The sequence below is a fragment of the Suncus etruscus genome, chromosome 13 (assembly GCF_024139225.1).
Source record: "Suncus etruscus isolate mSunEtr1 chromosome 13, mSunEtr1.pri.cur, whole genome shotgun sequence".
Taxonomy (NCBI): domain Eukaryota; kingdom Metazoa; phylum Chordata; class Mammalia; order Eulipotyphla; family Soricidae; genus Suncus; species Suncus etruscus.
This window is the reverse complement of record NC_064860.1, coordinates 91,600,847-91,619,526: the sequence shown is the minus strand read 5'-3', so window position 1 is coordinate 91,619,526 and position 18,680 is coordinate 91,600,847. Positions and strand designations below refer to the sequence as shown.

At 32.3% G+C, this 18,680-nt stretch overlaps 1 protein-coding gene across 1 annotated transcript in view; it reads right to left on the bottom strand.

Moving 5' to 3' along the window:
- NECTIN3 (nectin cell adhesion molecule 3) overlaps window positions 1-18,680 on the bottom strand; it is a 97,038-nt gene that overhangs the window by 59,413 nt on the left and 18,945 nt on the right. Inside the window, exons 5-8 of the mRNA XM_049785607.1 lie at window positions 12,203-12,544; window positions 8,952-9,248; window positions 4,268-4,385; window positions 2,105-2,256 (exon numbers count right to left, since the gene is read on the bottom strand). Of these exons, the coding sequence (XP_049641564.1) occupies window positions 2,105-2,256; window positions 4,268-4,385; window positions 8,952-9,248; window positions 12,203-12,544 (909 nt within the window). The remainder of the gene's footprint in view (window positions 1-2,104; window positions 2,257-4,267; window positions 4,386-8,951; window positions 9,249-12,202; window positions 12,545-18,680) is intronic.

The following is an 18,680-nucleotide window of genomic DNA, read 5'->3' as shown; positions in this document are numbered from 1 at the left end:
CACTGGTAGGGGCACTGGACCTTCTGAGCCTTCTGAGGCCTAGAATCCCTTACCTCCCAAAATGTGGCTCTTATATTCAATAAATTGAAAAAAAGTCAATCGATATAATGAAAGATCAAAGGATAACAAAATGAACAGTTTAAACATCATTATAAGACTGTTTTCACTGTGGCTAACATGAGTAATCCAAAGAAAATTTGGAAAAGATGAATGAAATGATCTGAAACATCATCTTTAAAAAAAATCACTGACTGCTGACTAAGTGTGGATTGTTCAAAAAGTAAAACAGTAATTGCTTAATGGCTAAGACCTCATGTTTTGTCATCCATGTTTATAACAGAAGGTGGAGAATTGGTAATGTTTATATATGTATATATATATTTATATATACACACACACACATATATAATGTAATAGGAGAGCTGACAACGATTTGTTTACAAGCTGGGTGGGAAATGGAAACACCCAAAATCAGGGATAAGTAACAAGGATTATTGCCTGAGCACATTTAAAGATGGTGGGCACATAAACTAAATCTTATGACTCAAACAGTCGTGATGATAGGTGGTAGGAGAAATATAAATAGCAGTTTTGAATATTTAGGGTAAGTAACTAACATACCTCTGCATATGTTTAAAAATTACAAAAAGTAGTTATGCATACAAGTCAACAGGAGTACTGGGAAACAATCAAAATTTCAAAAGACATAAATCTAGATTACCAATGGAATTAGCATAAGGATGCTCAAAACATTAAAATTTAAATAATCAAGTATAACACATTGAGTCTAAGATTTATAATACACACAATTTAAATGACAGAAACAAATAAAACCTGTAATATTTTAAATATATACATACTGTGTCTAAGATTTTTAAATAAGATTTTTACACAAAAATATCTTGAAAAAAGATAGACTAAATACATTTTTTAAGATAAATATTTGATTTCATTCTGATTTCTACTACGTGCTCAGCTGGTAGAAAGGGCTAGAAGATGATATACATAATTCTGAAGTTCTTGTGAAATTCACTAAAAAATAAACCTGAGTCCATATGTTGTACAATGCAGAGTGCTGAGAACACAGTAGTTTATGAAGCAAACAGTGTGCTTACATGTGAAGATAAATTATAAGAGAAAATTCAATTATAAATCATGCAAGTGCTATAGAAAATAATTAACAGGGGACTGTTCTTATATTGATCATATGCAGCCTAAAATGTAACGTTTAAGCAAATTTTAAATTTTTCTGAAAAATTTCTTTTACGTATGAAAACAGATAGATATTATCTATCCACTGCAAAATTTACAAACCTTAATTTCCCAAGATTCTCTTCATTTTTCCCTTTAATTTTCTGTTAGCTATGAAGACTACATTCTTGAGCATAACAACATAATATACAAGAAGGAGGTGCTCAAAATATTTATGAAATCTTAACAGAGGATTCCACTGCTAAATTACTACTAATGTCCGTAAAAACAGTAAAAAAGTGTATTTTCAGTTTTAACTAAATTGTGTAAATGCCCAAGTTTATAATAGGTTAAATTAACAAGAACATTCAAACAGATTAAAAATCTAGGTACCAGGTTATCAATAAGAAATACCTTAGGGATGAGAAAAAAAAATACCTTAAATTAAAAAATTTAAATTCAGAACAGTACTCCAACTTCTCAATAACTGCAATATAGTACAGTACTGAGTAAAACTACTGGTAGCAAATCAAAATTGTTCTTTCATTTTAATTATCAGGCAAATTGGGATCATCACACAAAACATAACAAAATACTGCAGAATTTTTTCTTGGCAGAGATGTAAGCATTACAAAAGCATATTACCTATAAAACATTTATACCATTTAACTGAAAATTTAACTGTATGTACATGTCATAAAATGTCCATGAACCGCAGAGGCACTGACATTTCTTTAATAGAAAGACAATTATACATGTATTTCCAATCCACTTAATTCTCTCTCCAGATTATTTGGAAAGCCTCACTCACACTGAGAACCTCTATCTTCTCCAGTATAATTGCCATCTAGATCACAGTATTATTACCGTAACTTGAAGAATAATTTAATTTTTTCAATAAACAGTAACTTACCTGAAATGTAGATAATCTTTTGATCACTTCTTTGACCGAGGGAATTGGTCACTTTACAAACATAAACACCAGAATAATTGAAAGTCAAAGGATGAACAAAATGAAGAGTATTGTCTGAAGCCAATAAACCATCAGGCCACTGTCCATCCAATCTAGATTTTAAGAAGAAAGAATTGTTTTAAATACTTTGAGACTATGCTAAGTGTACTCAAATGAGTGTACCTTTTCATAATTAATAAAATATTGAATACACTAATATACACTGCATGTAAACATAACAGCAACACACTACTCAACCTGTAAATAAAAGTAATAGTATCATTTACAACAAAATGGATACCTAGATGTTATCATTTTAAGTGAAATTACTCAGAAATAAATGAAAACAAAATACCACGAGTTCATATTTGCTACATAAACCAACTAAATTAAACAAAACAAAAATATTTACAAAAAAACATTAGTGAATACCTGGAGAAAGGAGAAAGGTGCATAAAACTGGGCAAAAAGTGAAAGATGGAACCGAACTTTTAATAAGAAACATAACATATAAAGATGTTCATAATGATGTATATTTCAGTTACTGCTATAATTTTTTGTAAAAATAATTTCAAATCCTTTCAAATAACCATTTCTCTAAATTTAGCTAATCTAAACTATAGCAATAGGTATAGTGAGGGGAAAATGATTTAAAAATACACATATTAGGATTAAAAAATAGGTAAAATGCAAACAGGAAAAAAAGAAGAGAGAATATCCCTAAACAAGAAAATTAACCATAGTTGATATGTCTCTAAATTAAAAGAAAGCCCTCAAATAATAAACCAAATGAAGAAAAAGCATTTATCAGTTTGAAATTTCAAAGAATAAAAGAAAAAGATATTCAGATAGTAAGTCACACAAATAAAGGAGAAATTGAGTCTCAGGGAAAACAAATAGCAGAACCCCAAATTAAAAATAAAAAAATACCTAACAATTCCAGGAAAGTATGTTCTTGTTAAATATTATTTACCTATCATAGAAACAAAAACAGTAATTAGAGCTTCCTTAAAAAGAACTAAATTCACTGGATTCATTGGTACTATTAAGGGGGAGAATATTTACATGGCATGTCTGTATGTAAAAAAGGTTGATATAAAATTATATACTAAATATGGTGTTAAAAATTCATCAAGAAATAGCAGTTTAAGAACTATGGTTATAAATACCAGAAAGAAATACTTAAATTTTTGTTTGTTTGATAACCCTAGTGATGCTCATGGGTTACTCCTGGCTACGTGCTCAGAAATCACTCTTGGTTTGGGGGACCATATGGGACGCCGGGGGATTGAATCCCAGTCTGTCCTAGGTCAGCAGCGCGTGCAAGACTAATGCCCTATCGCTTGTGCCACCACTCCAGAACCAAGAAATACTTAAATTTTTAAAGAAGTCATTAACTAAAAAATTTATTAAGTTAAGAATGCAAGGAAGGAATGAGCTAGGAGAATACTTATTCCTAATTTATCTTTAGTTATTAATATAATAATGCATTGTAATGATAAAAACAATTTTATGTTTTTATAAGATTCACAATTCAGAGTACTTTTTATTTTAAAATAATTTCTTGGGGCCAGAGCCACAGCGCAGCTGTGGGCCATTTGCCTTGTACATGGCTGATCTAGGATGGACCTCGGTTCGATCCCCAGTGTCCCAAATGGTCACTAAGCCAGGAACAATTTCCGAGGGCATAGCTAGGAGTAACCCCTAAGTGTCACCAAGTGTGGCCCTATAATCAAAAAAAATTTATTTTGTCAGTTGGGAAGTGGCTCTCAGTCCTCAAGACTAAAATCCCACTGAACCCCTGCTTTTTTCCCTGAAGACTATCTTGTTTATCTTAATATTTGTTGCATCCCTGTTTACCTGGGGTTGGATTATGGCAGTGGAGTCACTAGAGTGTGGAAAATTCAGTGAAGAGAGAGAAAGAACCACTATGGTAATAATAGTTGGAAAAGATAATTCTTATAAGAAATAGGTAATGAAATGAAAGGAATTCCAGTGATATGCATGATACCACTTCAGTAACAATATTGCAAAACACAACGACTAAAAAGAAAAAAGGAGAAAAGACAAGAAAGTGAGAGAAGAAAAACAATTTCTTTGTAAATGTACACATAACATTATTACCTGCTCCACACAGATTTGAAGGGTGGTGGATTTGCATCAGCATTGCACTTAAGGTTAACACCTTTTCTTCCTACGAACCAATTTCCATCATAGCCTGTTACTGAAACTTCAGGAGCATCTGAAAAAATAATAAATGGCAGAACAGATTATCTTTTGTTAACAAAGCAAGATATAGTTATGGAACAGCACTTAAACCAGAATATTTTTCCTCCTTTTAACATACATATGTATAATGAAAGACAACATTCAAAATCTATTAGTTGATAAAAAAGAAAATGAGTAATGGAAAATGACAATTACAAGACTAGTTCACACAAAAAGTTCTAGTTACCATGCTTACTGAATGTAAAAATATTAACCTATGATAACCAAAAGCATACACAAAAAATACAATTATACCTAATGGTATTTGACTTGATAAGACTTGTCACTTAACTACCAAGTCACTATATACAGTATTAAAATATTTAATCTGAAATGAGATGTTACTTTCTGCCTATTAGAATGGTTAGTATCAAACAAATACTGCAGCTAGTAACAAACCAATACTGGCATAGATCTGGAAAAAAGTTTCTTTGTATTACCTTTTGACAGGGAAAGCAAACTGAACCGGTGTCTCGAAAAAACAAAGTAGTTTCAAAGAAAAAACAATTACTTTATATTCTAGGAGTTCCTACTTCCAGCTACATTGTACAAACAAATGTACCGATATAATAGACATATATAAAATGGTACATCATATATGACATGGTATATGTCAAAGTACAGATATATGATATAGTATATCTAAAATATAAGTTAGGTAAACCATTATGTGTCCAATACGAGATAATGGATACCATATGGTTTCTCATTATAAGGGAACAATAAATATGAACAAATAAAAATCAAGGTTCATTGATAGAAAAAAATGGTTGTCCAAGGATGAAATAGTCCTCAGCAAAATGGGTTCAAGATAAAATGTATACTTTGATATGGCAAAATAATGGTAGCATGATAAATACAATCAATAATACTATATAGCGTATATTTGAAAATTGCTAAGACCAATTTTAAAATCTGTCATCACAAAAAGTTTTTTCTAACTATAAGATAGGAATCACTAGACATTAAACTGTGACATTTCAATATATAGAAATATTCAATATGTTTTCTAAGTGAACGTACTATAAATGATGTGTCAATTTTCAATTAAACCTGAGAATAGTTTCAATAAATATTTGTAGAGCTGAAGCAATAGCACAGAGGGTAAGGACTTTGTTTTGTATACGGCCAACCCAGACTTCAAACCCTAGTATCTCATATGGTCCCAAGAGCACTGCCAGGAATAACTGGAGTAACCCCTGAGCACTGTCAAGTAGGGCCCAAAAAGCAAATGTATTATAACATACAAAAATATTTAATATATACAAACATATATAATGCATACACACATATATGCACACAAATTACTATACACATATGAGACAAACCAAATCCAAATGTTCAAATATGTTTAAAGAGATAAACTGTGATGCTATTACACAATGAAATATCATTTAGTCTAAAAAGAAGTGCCTAAACCATGTAGTAACATGAATAAACTTTTAGTACATTATGCTAACTTAAATGAGCCGGTCATAATGTGGCAAAAAAAAAGCATACGAATCGTTCAAATCCATATAGACAGAAATAAGGTCAAGAGCTGAGGCACACAAAAGGACAATATTATTTAGTGGACATATATCTACAGTTTTACAAGATAAAAAGAGTTATGGTTTCTGAAGATAAATCGTTGTAAAACTATCTGACTATATATTATCACTAAATTATATAATTCAAATGGTTAGTGTTAAATTAATGTTATAGCCATTTGTTTAACCCCATTAAACAGACATTATTAAAATAACAAAATATCCTCTAAGAGGCAAATTAAAAATATTATAATAAAAGTATAATTAATATTATAATGCATTAAGAGATAATACAAACATCTAAGTCTGTAATTATAATTAAAATAAACTTTCTGAAAACTATTTCACAACTTGGACTTTAATCCATTTAATGAATTTAAATGTATCTTAACATATGTGCAATATAATTTAAGATAACTTTTACAATTAGTTAAATATGTAATTACTAAAATGTTACACTTTAATAGTAATAGGGAAGATGACATTTAAAAGTTCAAGTTTGCCACATGCTAATAAAGAATATAAAAGCAAGAGTCTAATTTAAATTGAGGATTGGTCATTAAAGGATTCTCTAAGGAAATGTGATTCACACTTGGCTTAGGAGTATCTCCATTTTTCTCTAAGCTACTTAATAAACAAGAGAAGTAAAATATTACAGGAGAAGTCAGAGAGAACTGCTCAATCTTTAGCAGATCAGGAAGGTTTGCAAAACAGTGGGAAGTTAACTTTTACTTAAAAAATTATCCTCGTATATTTTTAAAAAGAAAAGTTCACTCCTTGTGTAGCTAATAAAAATAACCATTTTGGAGTTTTGTGTGTGTGTGTGTGTGTGTGTGTGTGTGTGCGTTTGGTGTGTGTGTGTGTGTTGGGGTGTGTGTGTGTGTGTGTGTGTGTCGGTGCTTACCGTTGGGGGGGAGAGGGGGAGAGAGAGAGAGAGAGAGAGAGAGAGAGAGAGAGAGAGAGAGAGAGAGAGAGAGAGAGAGAGAGAGAGTCGCAGAGAGGGGGAGAGGTGTTTACCTTGGCTTTAGAGTTCAAGGATCACTTCTGATGATCCTCAGGAACTATAAAGTGCTACAAGAGATTGAACAAGGTCAGCTGTACCTAAAACCCTGTACGATCTCTCCAGATCCAAAATAAACTTTTCTACAACTGTAAATTAAAAAAATATATTACTGAAAGAACATATGCACCTGTTTTGCCATTTTTTAAGAGACGACAGGTCATTAACATACCTCCAGAAATTAATGTCAAATTTTGAGACATAAATTTTGGTATAGGACTTTATATTTCGTTCGCATTTTCCCCCTTTTTGAGGGACTAAAGAGAGGTGTTGGGCCACATTTTGCTGTACCCAGTATTTACTCCTAGAATTTTTGCTCAGGATCACTTCTGGTGGAACCATATGTGTTATCATGGTTTCAACCAAGGTCAGCGACATGCAATGCCTTACCCACTATACTATCTCAATTATCCTTGTTTACATGGTATTTAAATCAGAATGTAAAAAGAAAATCCTATGAGTACTCAAGAATATGCAAAAGTAAATAAAACTAATCCATAATGATAATGGTTTAGGAGAGGTATTTTTTATACATTTAGGATTACATTTAAAGACATCAATACAAACTAAAGAACATTCAGTCATTATCATGACAAAAATAATATGGCACTTACAATTAGGATCTGAAATTTAAAAAAAGGGGGTTAGAAAACAAGAAACAAGAAAGGAAAAAGAAAATTTTAGTTGGATTCTCAAAAGAAGTGAAGACATTTGCATATGTCTAATATCTAACATGTCTCAAGTCTAATACAATCAATATTTAAAAAGGCCCTCAGAATTAGTTTTAGAAACCAATACATCAAGCGTAACAAATATAGGCAATTTAAAATTTCATGCATCTCAAGTAAGAATGAAAATTAGGATATAACATTCAAAACATTATTGATAATCTACCTTTCAGTGAAATAAAAAAAATAGGACCTAAACATTTCTCCTAATTTTATCTTCACTCGGCTTTATTTTCATTATCACTATAATTTATTTGCATCATTACTGTTTCTCACGCCTCAATTTTAAAATTTTATATAGAAAGTAAGCATCAAAAACTGAAAAACTTGATAAAAAACAAAGTAGTACAGACATATGCACATGTGAGACTAAAGCACTGGAGGTATCCTTTAAAACAACATACTGTAAGAATTATCAGTTGACAATCTTACTTAGAATAGCTATAATCCCACTGATAGCATTAAGATACTGTTTTACACATGTGATCTTATAATGTGATCAGTACAATTAAAAGTAGAAATAACATTGAAAAAATACTTTCAAAATAAAATATGTAAGCATATATATAAACCAAAGGAGGTAAAAAGATTTATATATAAGCCCAAAGCATTAAAACTACTAAATCATTAAACATATTAAACTAAATAATGGAAAAATTATCTCGATATCTGGAAAGGAACTGTTTGCTTAAGTGTCACACATTTTGAGATAATATTTTCCCAAACTAGATGATATCTAAAAACTATTTTCAAAGTTCAGAAAAAAGAATAAAGCTAAATAGGGGCCGGAGAGGTGGCGCGAGAGGTAAGGTGTCTGCCTTGCAAGCGCTAGCCAAGGAAGAACCTCGGTTGGATCCCCCAGTGTCCCATATGTTCCCCCCCCAGCCAGGGGCAATTTCTGAGCGCTTAGCCAGGAGTAACCCCTGAGCATCAAACGGGTGTGGCCCAAAAACAAAAACAAAAAAACAAAACAAAACAAAAAATGGATATAGCTCAGAAAGAATAAAGTTAAACAGTTTTAGTTAAAAAGCAGCCTTAAATGAAATTTCCATGACTTTAAAATTAAGAACAAAATTTTAAAAAAAAGAGAAAAAGAACTAGCTGCAGGAAAAGCTAAGCACTATGCAAACTAGAGAATGTGATAAAGAAAAAAACAACAACAAAGGAAGAAAATTAAAATGCATAACTAACAACTTTAAAAGGCATTAATGTCATTTACTTACACTGTATATCCAACATGAAAGAATATCGGATGTCCTTTTCCAAAGCTGGATGTCTTACAACACAGGTAATTCGTCTTCCTCTAGCAAATCTAGTTGGAAACAGTTTGTACCGACTAACAATAGTTGCTGTTTCGTTTGGAAAAGAAGTTGTAGTTGATTCCATTTCCCCAAGATCGCCTTCCCAGTCAATACTTGCAACTGGTTTTCCAGTGGCTGCTATACAAATGGCTGCTACGGTTTCGTTTCCTCCATCAATTAAAGAATCTGACCCTTTTACCAGGCTCACAGTGGGTTCAACTGTTAAAAGTTTCAAGAATTATACTGTTAGTTAAATTTTCATTTAAGAACATATTTATATTCTTCCAAACTCTACCTGGCCATATTTTATAATTTTACGCATGAAAGTATGTTAAATCTATATACCATTTCTTTCTATTTAATAGAAAATTATGAGCTAGGATAAATAAGTCAAGATTCCATATGATCATTACAAAGAGGCTAAGAGGTCTTTTTAATAGAAAAAGATGAGTTATTTGCAAAATAAATATTTGCAAAAATAGCTGGCATTCAGAAGTCTTAATTCCATCCTCCACATGAACAACATCTATCGAGGCAGTCACCAAATTTTTAATGCTTGTTTAAATTCCTCAGTGCTCAACTCAAGAATTACTGTCAATCAAACTTAATTTGTTCTTTATATTAAGGTTTTATTACATACGGCTTTCATTTCCCAAGTTTCCAACTGCTTTTTTAAATACAACTGGTGCTTGATTTATAAAAAAAAAAAATTACCCAGTCTCCTTATGATTTGCCCTTCGATAAGACTTTTATTTTCAGATCATTTATATTTTTAGGCAACTGTATAAATCATTATTTTGAAATAGTATCTGGCATGGGTCTTGAATGCAGTCAACCAGCTCAACCTCTACCAGAAGTGATCCCTGAGCACAGAGCTAGTCAGGAGTAAGCCTTAAACATATCTGAGGGTACATCACTCTCCAAAGAAAGGTGTAAGGCTTTTTTTTTTAAATAAATTTACTCTTCAACATTTGTGTTATTTCCTGCTTGTTAGTGTTTCTTCCTGCTTGTTATAAACAATTTTATCAATAATATTTTCATTCATGTTTGATTGATATACCTATAAAAATTTCTCAAACTTATTTTGTTTATTATAAAGCTACTTTTATGTTTATATTCAACTTTACCAAAATCGAAAAAGCGGGAAGGGAAAAAAAAATGAAAAAGCTTTCTACTACTAATTTTCTCCAAATTTTAGAGATATGATTGGTCCAGGTATTCATTAGTTGATGCTGAGCAGACATCTGATTACCAGATATATGTAGTCAGATTGTGGGATTATTGTTATGACTTTAATAAGAGGTTAAAATATGAAGTTAAAGAATTTTTATATTTATGATTCATTTGGAATCTTATAAAATGCTATAAAGCCATTTATCCCCCCTGTAATTGAGAGATGAGTCCTTTCGTAGTAACTGGCTATTTTCCCTGGTGTTTTGAAATAAGAACTTTTAAATTTTAAATATACCAAAATTCATCATTTTATACACTTTGATGGAGAAGTATTTATATACTAAGAACTATTACTCTACCTCATGGTCAATTACCATGAAAATATACAGCATCTTATTCAACTTCTCTTTAAACTAAACAGTTTTATTAAATCTTAAAGGTAAAAAAAGAAGTTTATTGCCCCGAGTTTTCTTCTACATACAAGCTCTCTAATTATATTCATTGCAGTAAGTTCCTAGAACATTTTCTTTGTTTTTTTTTTTTTTTTTTTTTTTTTTGGAAAGTAACACCACATGGTGCTCAGAAGTTACTTTTTAGCTCTGTGCTCAGAAATTACTCCAATAGGCTGGAGTAATACCCTGAGTAATATACTCAGGCATATGTATGCCAGACATTGTACTTTGGTTGGACCTGTGTAACAAAAATGTGCTATTGCACCAGTCCATTGTGAACATTTTAAGATGAAGCCATGTGATTTTTCAGATATTTAAGCAATGGCCTGCAAATAAAACATTTATCTAAAGTTTAAATTTTTGAAATGTTTTATTTCTCCACAATTTCGGGTCCATCTTAAACTCAAGATCCTCAAATATTTAATTTTTATTTCTATTTTTCAATCATACTTTCACATAAAAAACTAGAAACAAAAAAATAGTAACAAATAAATACAAAACTGCTTTTATGCACTTTGGAGTCATTAAAACTATGAGCCTATCAGTGTACTATGTACCTGTCTAGTTTAGTGGAAGCAGACATTGACCTCAAGTAATAAATAATAAGTCTTAGAAGGAACAGCTGAGAGAAAAGTTAAAGAAAGAGTAAACTATCTCAACTAAAGTGACAAAGTCTCTGATATAACCTAAGTAGATTCAGAGCAAAATGCCCTTGTCCATTAAAAAAAAGAATCCAACTGTGAGTGGAGCTGACTTTGTTGTATTTCCTTAAGTCTTAATTCTATTATTTCCAAAATATTTACCAGGATTTAAAAAATGGTTTACTTTCCATTTAAGTGGCTTTCTTTGTCTGTTTAGAGGACACAGTCACTCTGGACTTTAATGCTCATGGCTTATTACTAGCCTTATATGCTCAGGCAGGGGTCCTCAAACTTTTTAAACAGGGGGTCCAGTTCACTGTCCCTCAGACCATTGGAGGGTCTGACTCTAGTAAAAACAAAACTTATGAACAAATTCTTATGCACACTGCATACATCTGATTTTGCAATGAAGAAACAAAACAGATACAAATACAAACGGGCCATAGTTTGAGGACCACTGTTATTATTCCTGGCGAGGACTATGGGACCTGGACCAGAGATCAAACCTAGATAGAAGCATGCAAGACCTTATCCACTGTACTATTTCTGAGGTGCACAAGTGGCTTTTTTTTTTTTTTAATTCAAACAATTGTGATCAACAGAATCCTTCAGAGTTGAATTTGAGATATACAATGAGTCAGGGAGTAGTGGCTTTCTTGATGTTAGTAAAGCAATTTAAGTTTCATTATAAACAAAACAACTAAAAACACAGCATCATACATAATGTTAAATAAATACAAAATTGTGTTTAAATAGCATAAAGAATTTTGAAACAGGTTTTTCAAATACTTGATAAGCTAAATTTATGCATAATGTCAATAATTTTAAATACTTGAGAAAATGTCTAATATTCCCTCATCATACCAAAGCACAATTCAAAAAACGTATGCAATCGAAGCATACATACCTAATACAGTTACAATTGTAGAGGACTGAGCATTTCCAAGTGGGAACGTAACAGCTTTGCATACATATTTTCCAGAATCAGAGAATCCGATGTTATGCAGAGTAATGGTTGCATCATTAAGTGAATAGTTTTTAAACAAAACTCTTCCCTGATATTCTCCTTGAACAGAAAACCCATACTGAGGATGATGAACTGCAACAGTCTGTGAACTTTTGCCATGTATTTTTTCCCATGAAATTTGTGTTATAGTTTCATTTAGTTCAATTAAACACTTCAATGAAACATTCTTTCCCCATACTGCTGTGACATGTGGCTCCACAACAATTGGTCCAGCTAAGGCACCTGTGAAAGAACAAGAAAAAGAATAGCTCTTAACATTCAAAAGTTAATGCTAACATATAACCGTTTTACCTTTTCCTGTTTACTACCCCATCCCTACTTTTTTCCCTTCTGCAGCTACACATTCACTTATGTATGTGTCTTCACACACACACACCAACAGCAAAGACTGAACACACACACCAACACATACACACACAATGCAGTAAGGAATAAAAAGATCTAGTTCCTAGGACTATATTAAAAGATCAAAAATAGTTGGACTCTCAAAAAAAGCAAATAGGGGCTGGAGCAGTGGCACAAGTGGTAGAGTGTTTGCCTTGCACACACTGACCTAGGATAGACCTCGGTTGGATCCCCCAAGCCAGGAGCGATTTCTGAGTACATAGTCAGGAGTAACCCCTGAGTGTCATCAGGAGTGGTCTCCCCCCCCACAAAAAAAAAGAATAAAAGAAAAATGAAAAGCGATTACTCTGTAATCTGTGTAGCAGTGGGAAGTCCTAGAAGAGATCAAGTAAGACTGGAAAATAAGAGCTCCATCCAGAGTAAAGCTTTCAGAAGTCAGTCACCCCAGTCTTAGCTGAATGTCTGACTAAAACCTTTTAAAAGGCTCTGAAGCAAAGAACCTCAGTATTGTTATTTTTTTAAAGGGCCCAATAAGGAAAAAAAAATATTCAAGTTTGACTATATTCAATTAGAGATAAACTACATACTACATAAAATTAAACTTTACTATTAAGCACTCAACTTATTTAAATGATACTTCATTAATAGTTATGCAAGCCAAAAAGAAAAAGAAAAAAAGAAGTAAACTTGGCCGGCAAAGATTTGACAAAGGATTCTTCTATAAGGCGTAATGTAAAGTATTTCAATATAGCACATCTTTGCTTATAGATTACATGGCTATAGAAAACTAAGATGAATAGACAAAAAAAACTGAGAAATTACAGCAAGGTTACATAAGTATGATATTATATGTTATGATATGTATAATATATACTGCAGTTTATACCAGAATAATTTTAGCAATTATGTTTATATCATACAAGATACAAGTGGTTTCCTTCATGCTAACAATGAATATAATTTAAAGTTAAAAGCAGTAACTTTATTTTCGTACTTCTAAAAAGAAACATAAATATGTAACAAAATTAATTACAGAAATCAAACTAAAAGTTATTGTAGAAATATCCATTGCCCATTGATACAAATGCACAACACTGTCAATATAACAGTTCTTCTCAATTTGATCTGTAAGTTCTACACAGTTCCAGTTAAAACAACATTAGCATCAACAAGCTAATCCTAAAATCCATATGTAAAAACAAAAGATACAGAATACCCAACAAATACTGAAGAACAAAATCCAAAGACATGAATACTATATAACTTTAGGAGTTAAAATAAAACCATAGCAATGAAGAGCGTAAAAGACTAGCAAAATAGACTGATGAAACAAAATAAAGAGCACTGGAAAAGAATCAACTATAGTCAACTGATCTGGAACAAAGGCAAAACAATGAAGTGAATGAGGCATTTTAACAAATGGTGTTGAAACAATCAGAAAGTCACATGCCAAAATATGAACTTCCTCAGACCCTTCAAAGATTTAAGCAACATGAATCACAAATTAAACATAGAAAAGTAAAACTATAAAAACTCCTACAAAAGAAATGAACTTGCATATGGCAATGATTAAGTCACAACACCAAAAAATAACTGATAAAATAAATTCTCATAGTTTAATAATCAAGATTGTAATTTCTATTCTGGTAAGAAATTATCAAGAGAATTAAAAGATAGGAAAATATGTTTTCAACATGTTTATCTAGGAACTGTGATTCAAAATACACAAACTAATTTTCTTAAGGGATCTTTAACTTTAAACTTTTTCTTTTTTTTTTTGGTTTTTGGTTCACACCTGGCAGTGCTCAGGGGTTACTCCTGGCTCTTCACTGAGAAGTTGATCCTAACAGGCTCTGGGGGCCCATAAGGGAGGTAGGGGATTAAACCAGGGTCACTGGGGGGTGGGGGGTGGCCAAGTGCAAGGCAAACGCCCTACTACTGTGATATTATTGCTACAGTCATTTAGTATATCTTATTAAATATAAAGATGGCAAATTAATCCATACACAATACCAAATACTCACAAGGCTGTGGATCAGCAAAGATTCTCATTTATTGTGGTAAAATTTAAAATTACTACTGTCATGTTGGAAGAAGCTATACGACCTTCTATAGAAAAACTATACACAGCTGTATCACAATTTAGCAATTGTGACCCATGGTAAATAATCAAATGAATAGACAAGAAGCCTCCTGAAGAAACCCCCAACTGCAGCATGATAAACATCAAAAATTCTAAGTAATTTACATAAACAAAACCTAGAAGCATAACTACTAGAGCCTTTACAAAGCTTAATTCTCTTGATAATTTCTTATCAAAATAGAAATTTCAATCCTGATTACTGAACTATAAGAATTCATTTTATCAGTCATGTTTTTGGTGTCATTGCCAGAATCAAGTTCATTTATTTTGTAGATGTTCTTATAGTTTTACTTTTTTTATATTTAACATATGATTCATTTTGACTTAAATTTTGACTATAGTAAGTTTCTAAGTCAGTATTATTTCTAACAGAGATGAAATGCATGGGAAAATGTGTTTTATAAAAATTACTAAGAATTTGCTTTTGATTTTCCTTTTAAGCTTCGATATTTGGTACTTACACGACTATTAAAACTAAATTTTTTCTTTTTTTTTCCCAGCAAAACTAAATTTTAATCACATTACAAATAGTTATTCAATTAAATACTACTATGCTGTTATTTCAGTAATAAAATGTATAATAAATTCAAAGACTGGCACACATCAAAAAGAACCAATGTGGCATAGACATGGGAGAAAATGAACACTCTTTTTTTCTCAGTAATGTAGACTGATCAAGCTTTTCTAGAAAATATGGGCATGCATCAAAAAACTAGGAATTAAACTTCCATTTAACCTAATCAATTCTACTTCTTGGAATATAACCCAGACTCAAAAAACTGGAGAAAAGACATTTGCATTCCTATCTTCATTGCAGCACTATTTAATAGTCAAAATCTGGAAATCACCCACGAACCCCAAAACATATAACTGGATAAAGAAAATGTAGTATATATACAACGAAATATTACTCAGCCTTTAAAAATAGATAAAATAATGCAATCTCTTTCTATGTGGATAGATCTTGAGATTATCAAGCCAAGTAAAGTTAGTGAGGAGAGAAACCAACTAAGAACAATACTTTTAATACATAGGATTTAAAAAACATAGTTAAGAATATAAAGAAACAGTAAGAAACATACATTCACAAGTGCAATAGAAATGAATCTAAGAACTTGTCTTCAATAGGAAGCTTGCCATTGAGGTAGCGTCAGGAGGGAAATAAACAAGAAAGGGTGCTGAAAGGTGATAAAGTTTTATGCATAAAATTTTTATCAGTAATAATACTGTAAACCATAGTGCAAAATTTATTCGTGCCTATCATAGAGACAAGTTGGTTGCTAAAAGGAAAACTGGGAACACTGGTGGAGGGAAGTGGACGGGAATGATTGATGTTGGAATTTTTTTGCCTGAAACTCAATCATGGTGGTTAAGTAAATTTATAATATTTTTTAATATTTTGTTATAACTTAAGTAATTTTGTATACTAAAACCAGAATTTGGGATGAGAAGAGTGATTTGGCATACTCAGACCAGAAAAAAAAAAAAAAGAATCTGGTTTAAAATTGAGGAAAGTGGTTTGAAATTGTCTTTCAAGGAGCTGGAGTGATAGCACAACGGATAGGGTATTTGCCTTGCACCTAGCAGATTGGTGTTTGATATCCAGCATCCCATATGATCCCCTAAGCCTGCCAGGAGTAACTCAGCGCTGTCGCTGGATGTGGCCCCAAAATCAGAAAAAGAATTGTCTTTCTAGATCCAATTCTAATTATGTTATAAATTCAAGGGGGGGGAGGGAGAAGACAATTTAAAAGGGCAGAATTTAAAACTATTGGAGCAGTTTTACTTTCTTTGAAAAAAAAAAGGGGGGGGGAAGTCTTATGGAAGCCAAGAGATAGTAGAGAAGATAAGGCACACTGCTGATCTTGGTCCAGTCCAAGGCATGACCTATGTTCCTCTAAACCCAACCAGTTAACTCATGAGCACAGAGCCAGGAATAGTTCCTGATTACCACCAGGTATGGTCCAAAGCCCACAATTAATTTTATTAAGGTACTATAGATGCATCACCACCAACCATAAGTATTGTTTCATCCATCAACATGTTTTGAAACATTTTATCATTTATCACCCATCCCTAAACTCCTTTTCTTCTGGTTATCACCAATCTAAAATTTTGTTTTGTTTATTCATTTGTTTTGCACTAAATTCCATAAGTGGAATCACATACATTTATCACTTTTTCTATCATTTCAATTAACAACAGACCCTCTTAAAGGTCTATTCATATTGAGAAGTGCCAATATTTCATTTCTAGCTAGTACTCTACTGTGTATTTATGTGTACATATGTACTATTATCTTCTTTACACATTGCAGCGGTCCAGAAATTGCTAAATTACAGGACCACACAGTGATGGAGGTTTTTTTCTACTTTTTTTTTTTAGAAATCTCCATGTTATTTTCCACAGTGATTTGTTCAATTTACAATTTGTGAAATTTACCATTCCAACAACTGTATGTTAAATACTGTTGTTTTAAAAAATGCTTCCATCATCATTATCCCTTTTTTTAGAGAGAGTGGAAATTTGGGCTAGTATAGGGTTTGTTTATTCCTGGTTCCCTGTTCATTCCTGGCCATGATAAAGGGGAAACCTCGGGGGTGCAAGGACTGAAAGGCAAGCAAAACACTCTATACTAGTTCTCTGATCTTAATTTTCCTTTTTTACATCTTTTTTTTTTACATTAAACACTTCCTGTTTCTTTTTTATTTGGGAGGGTCACATCTGTCTCTACTGAGGTATCCCCTACTTCTGGCAAACTCGCCAGACCATATAAAATGCCAGGAATCAGACCCGATTGGACACATGTAGGCAAACTACCCACTATGTATAGTTCTGGCATCTACTTCCTGTTTCTTACCTTTTTAATAGCTGTAAGGTATTAAAATGATTGTTTTGTTTGGGCCCACACTGGTGGTACCCAAGGCTTGCTTACTTCAGCCCTAGGATGCTAGGGATGAAACCGAAGACAGCCCTATTGAAAGGTAAACACTGTCCATTCTATCTCTTTGGTCCCACTTAATGGGATTTCTATATGCATTTTCCTTACAATTTATGATAAAAATGTTTGTTGGTTCTGTACATTTTTTTTGTTTTGTTTTTTGTTTCTGGGCCACACCCAGCAGCACTCAGGTTTTACTACTGGCTCTATGCTCAGAAATCATTCTGGCAGGTTCAGGAAACTATATGGGATACCAAAAATTAAATCCAAGTCCTTCCCAGGTCAGCAGCATGCAAGGCAAAAGCCCTACTTTTGTGCTATCACTCTGGCCCACATGTGCACTTCGTTGAAGAGATTTCTATTCAAATCTTAAAAAGCAGTTGCACTTTATACTTGTAAAACTGATACAGGAAGAGGGCAGCATTATTTGCTGAGATTATCCTTTGGACATGGGTAAATTTTTCAATATAGAAACCAATCTCAAAGGAAACAATTTTAGAAAGCATTTTTCCCACATCTCTAAAACTAGGATATGTGAGTTCTAAGCATAAGTAAAACTGTTTGCTATTTGACAGCCTGATAGACAGCAGATAACCCTATGTCCTTTTAAATGGAGAAGTACCAGCCAAGGATATAGTTTAAAATTTCGAGAGTATGTCTGCATAAAGTAGGCTCTGCCTGAATCAAATTTCCAGTACCCACCACCCCACCCAACCTTGTCCTGGGGGAGGGAAGGAGAATTTCCTGAAATGCTGTGAGACAATTGGGGATAAAGCTCAATGCCAGATTACAAAATTGGTGTGTTTGCTCTGAGGTTCAATTCCCAGTACTACAGAAATAGGTTTTAAAAAAAAATCAATAATCATATGTTTCTTTTATTCCTTCTGGATATCAGTATAGACAGAATGTAAGTTTTAAGAATGGATATT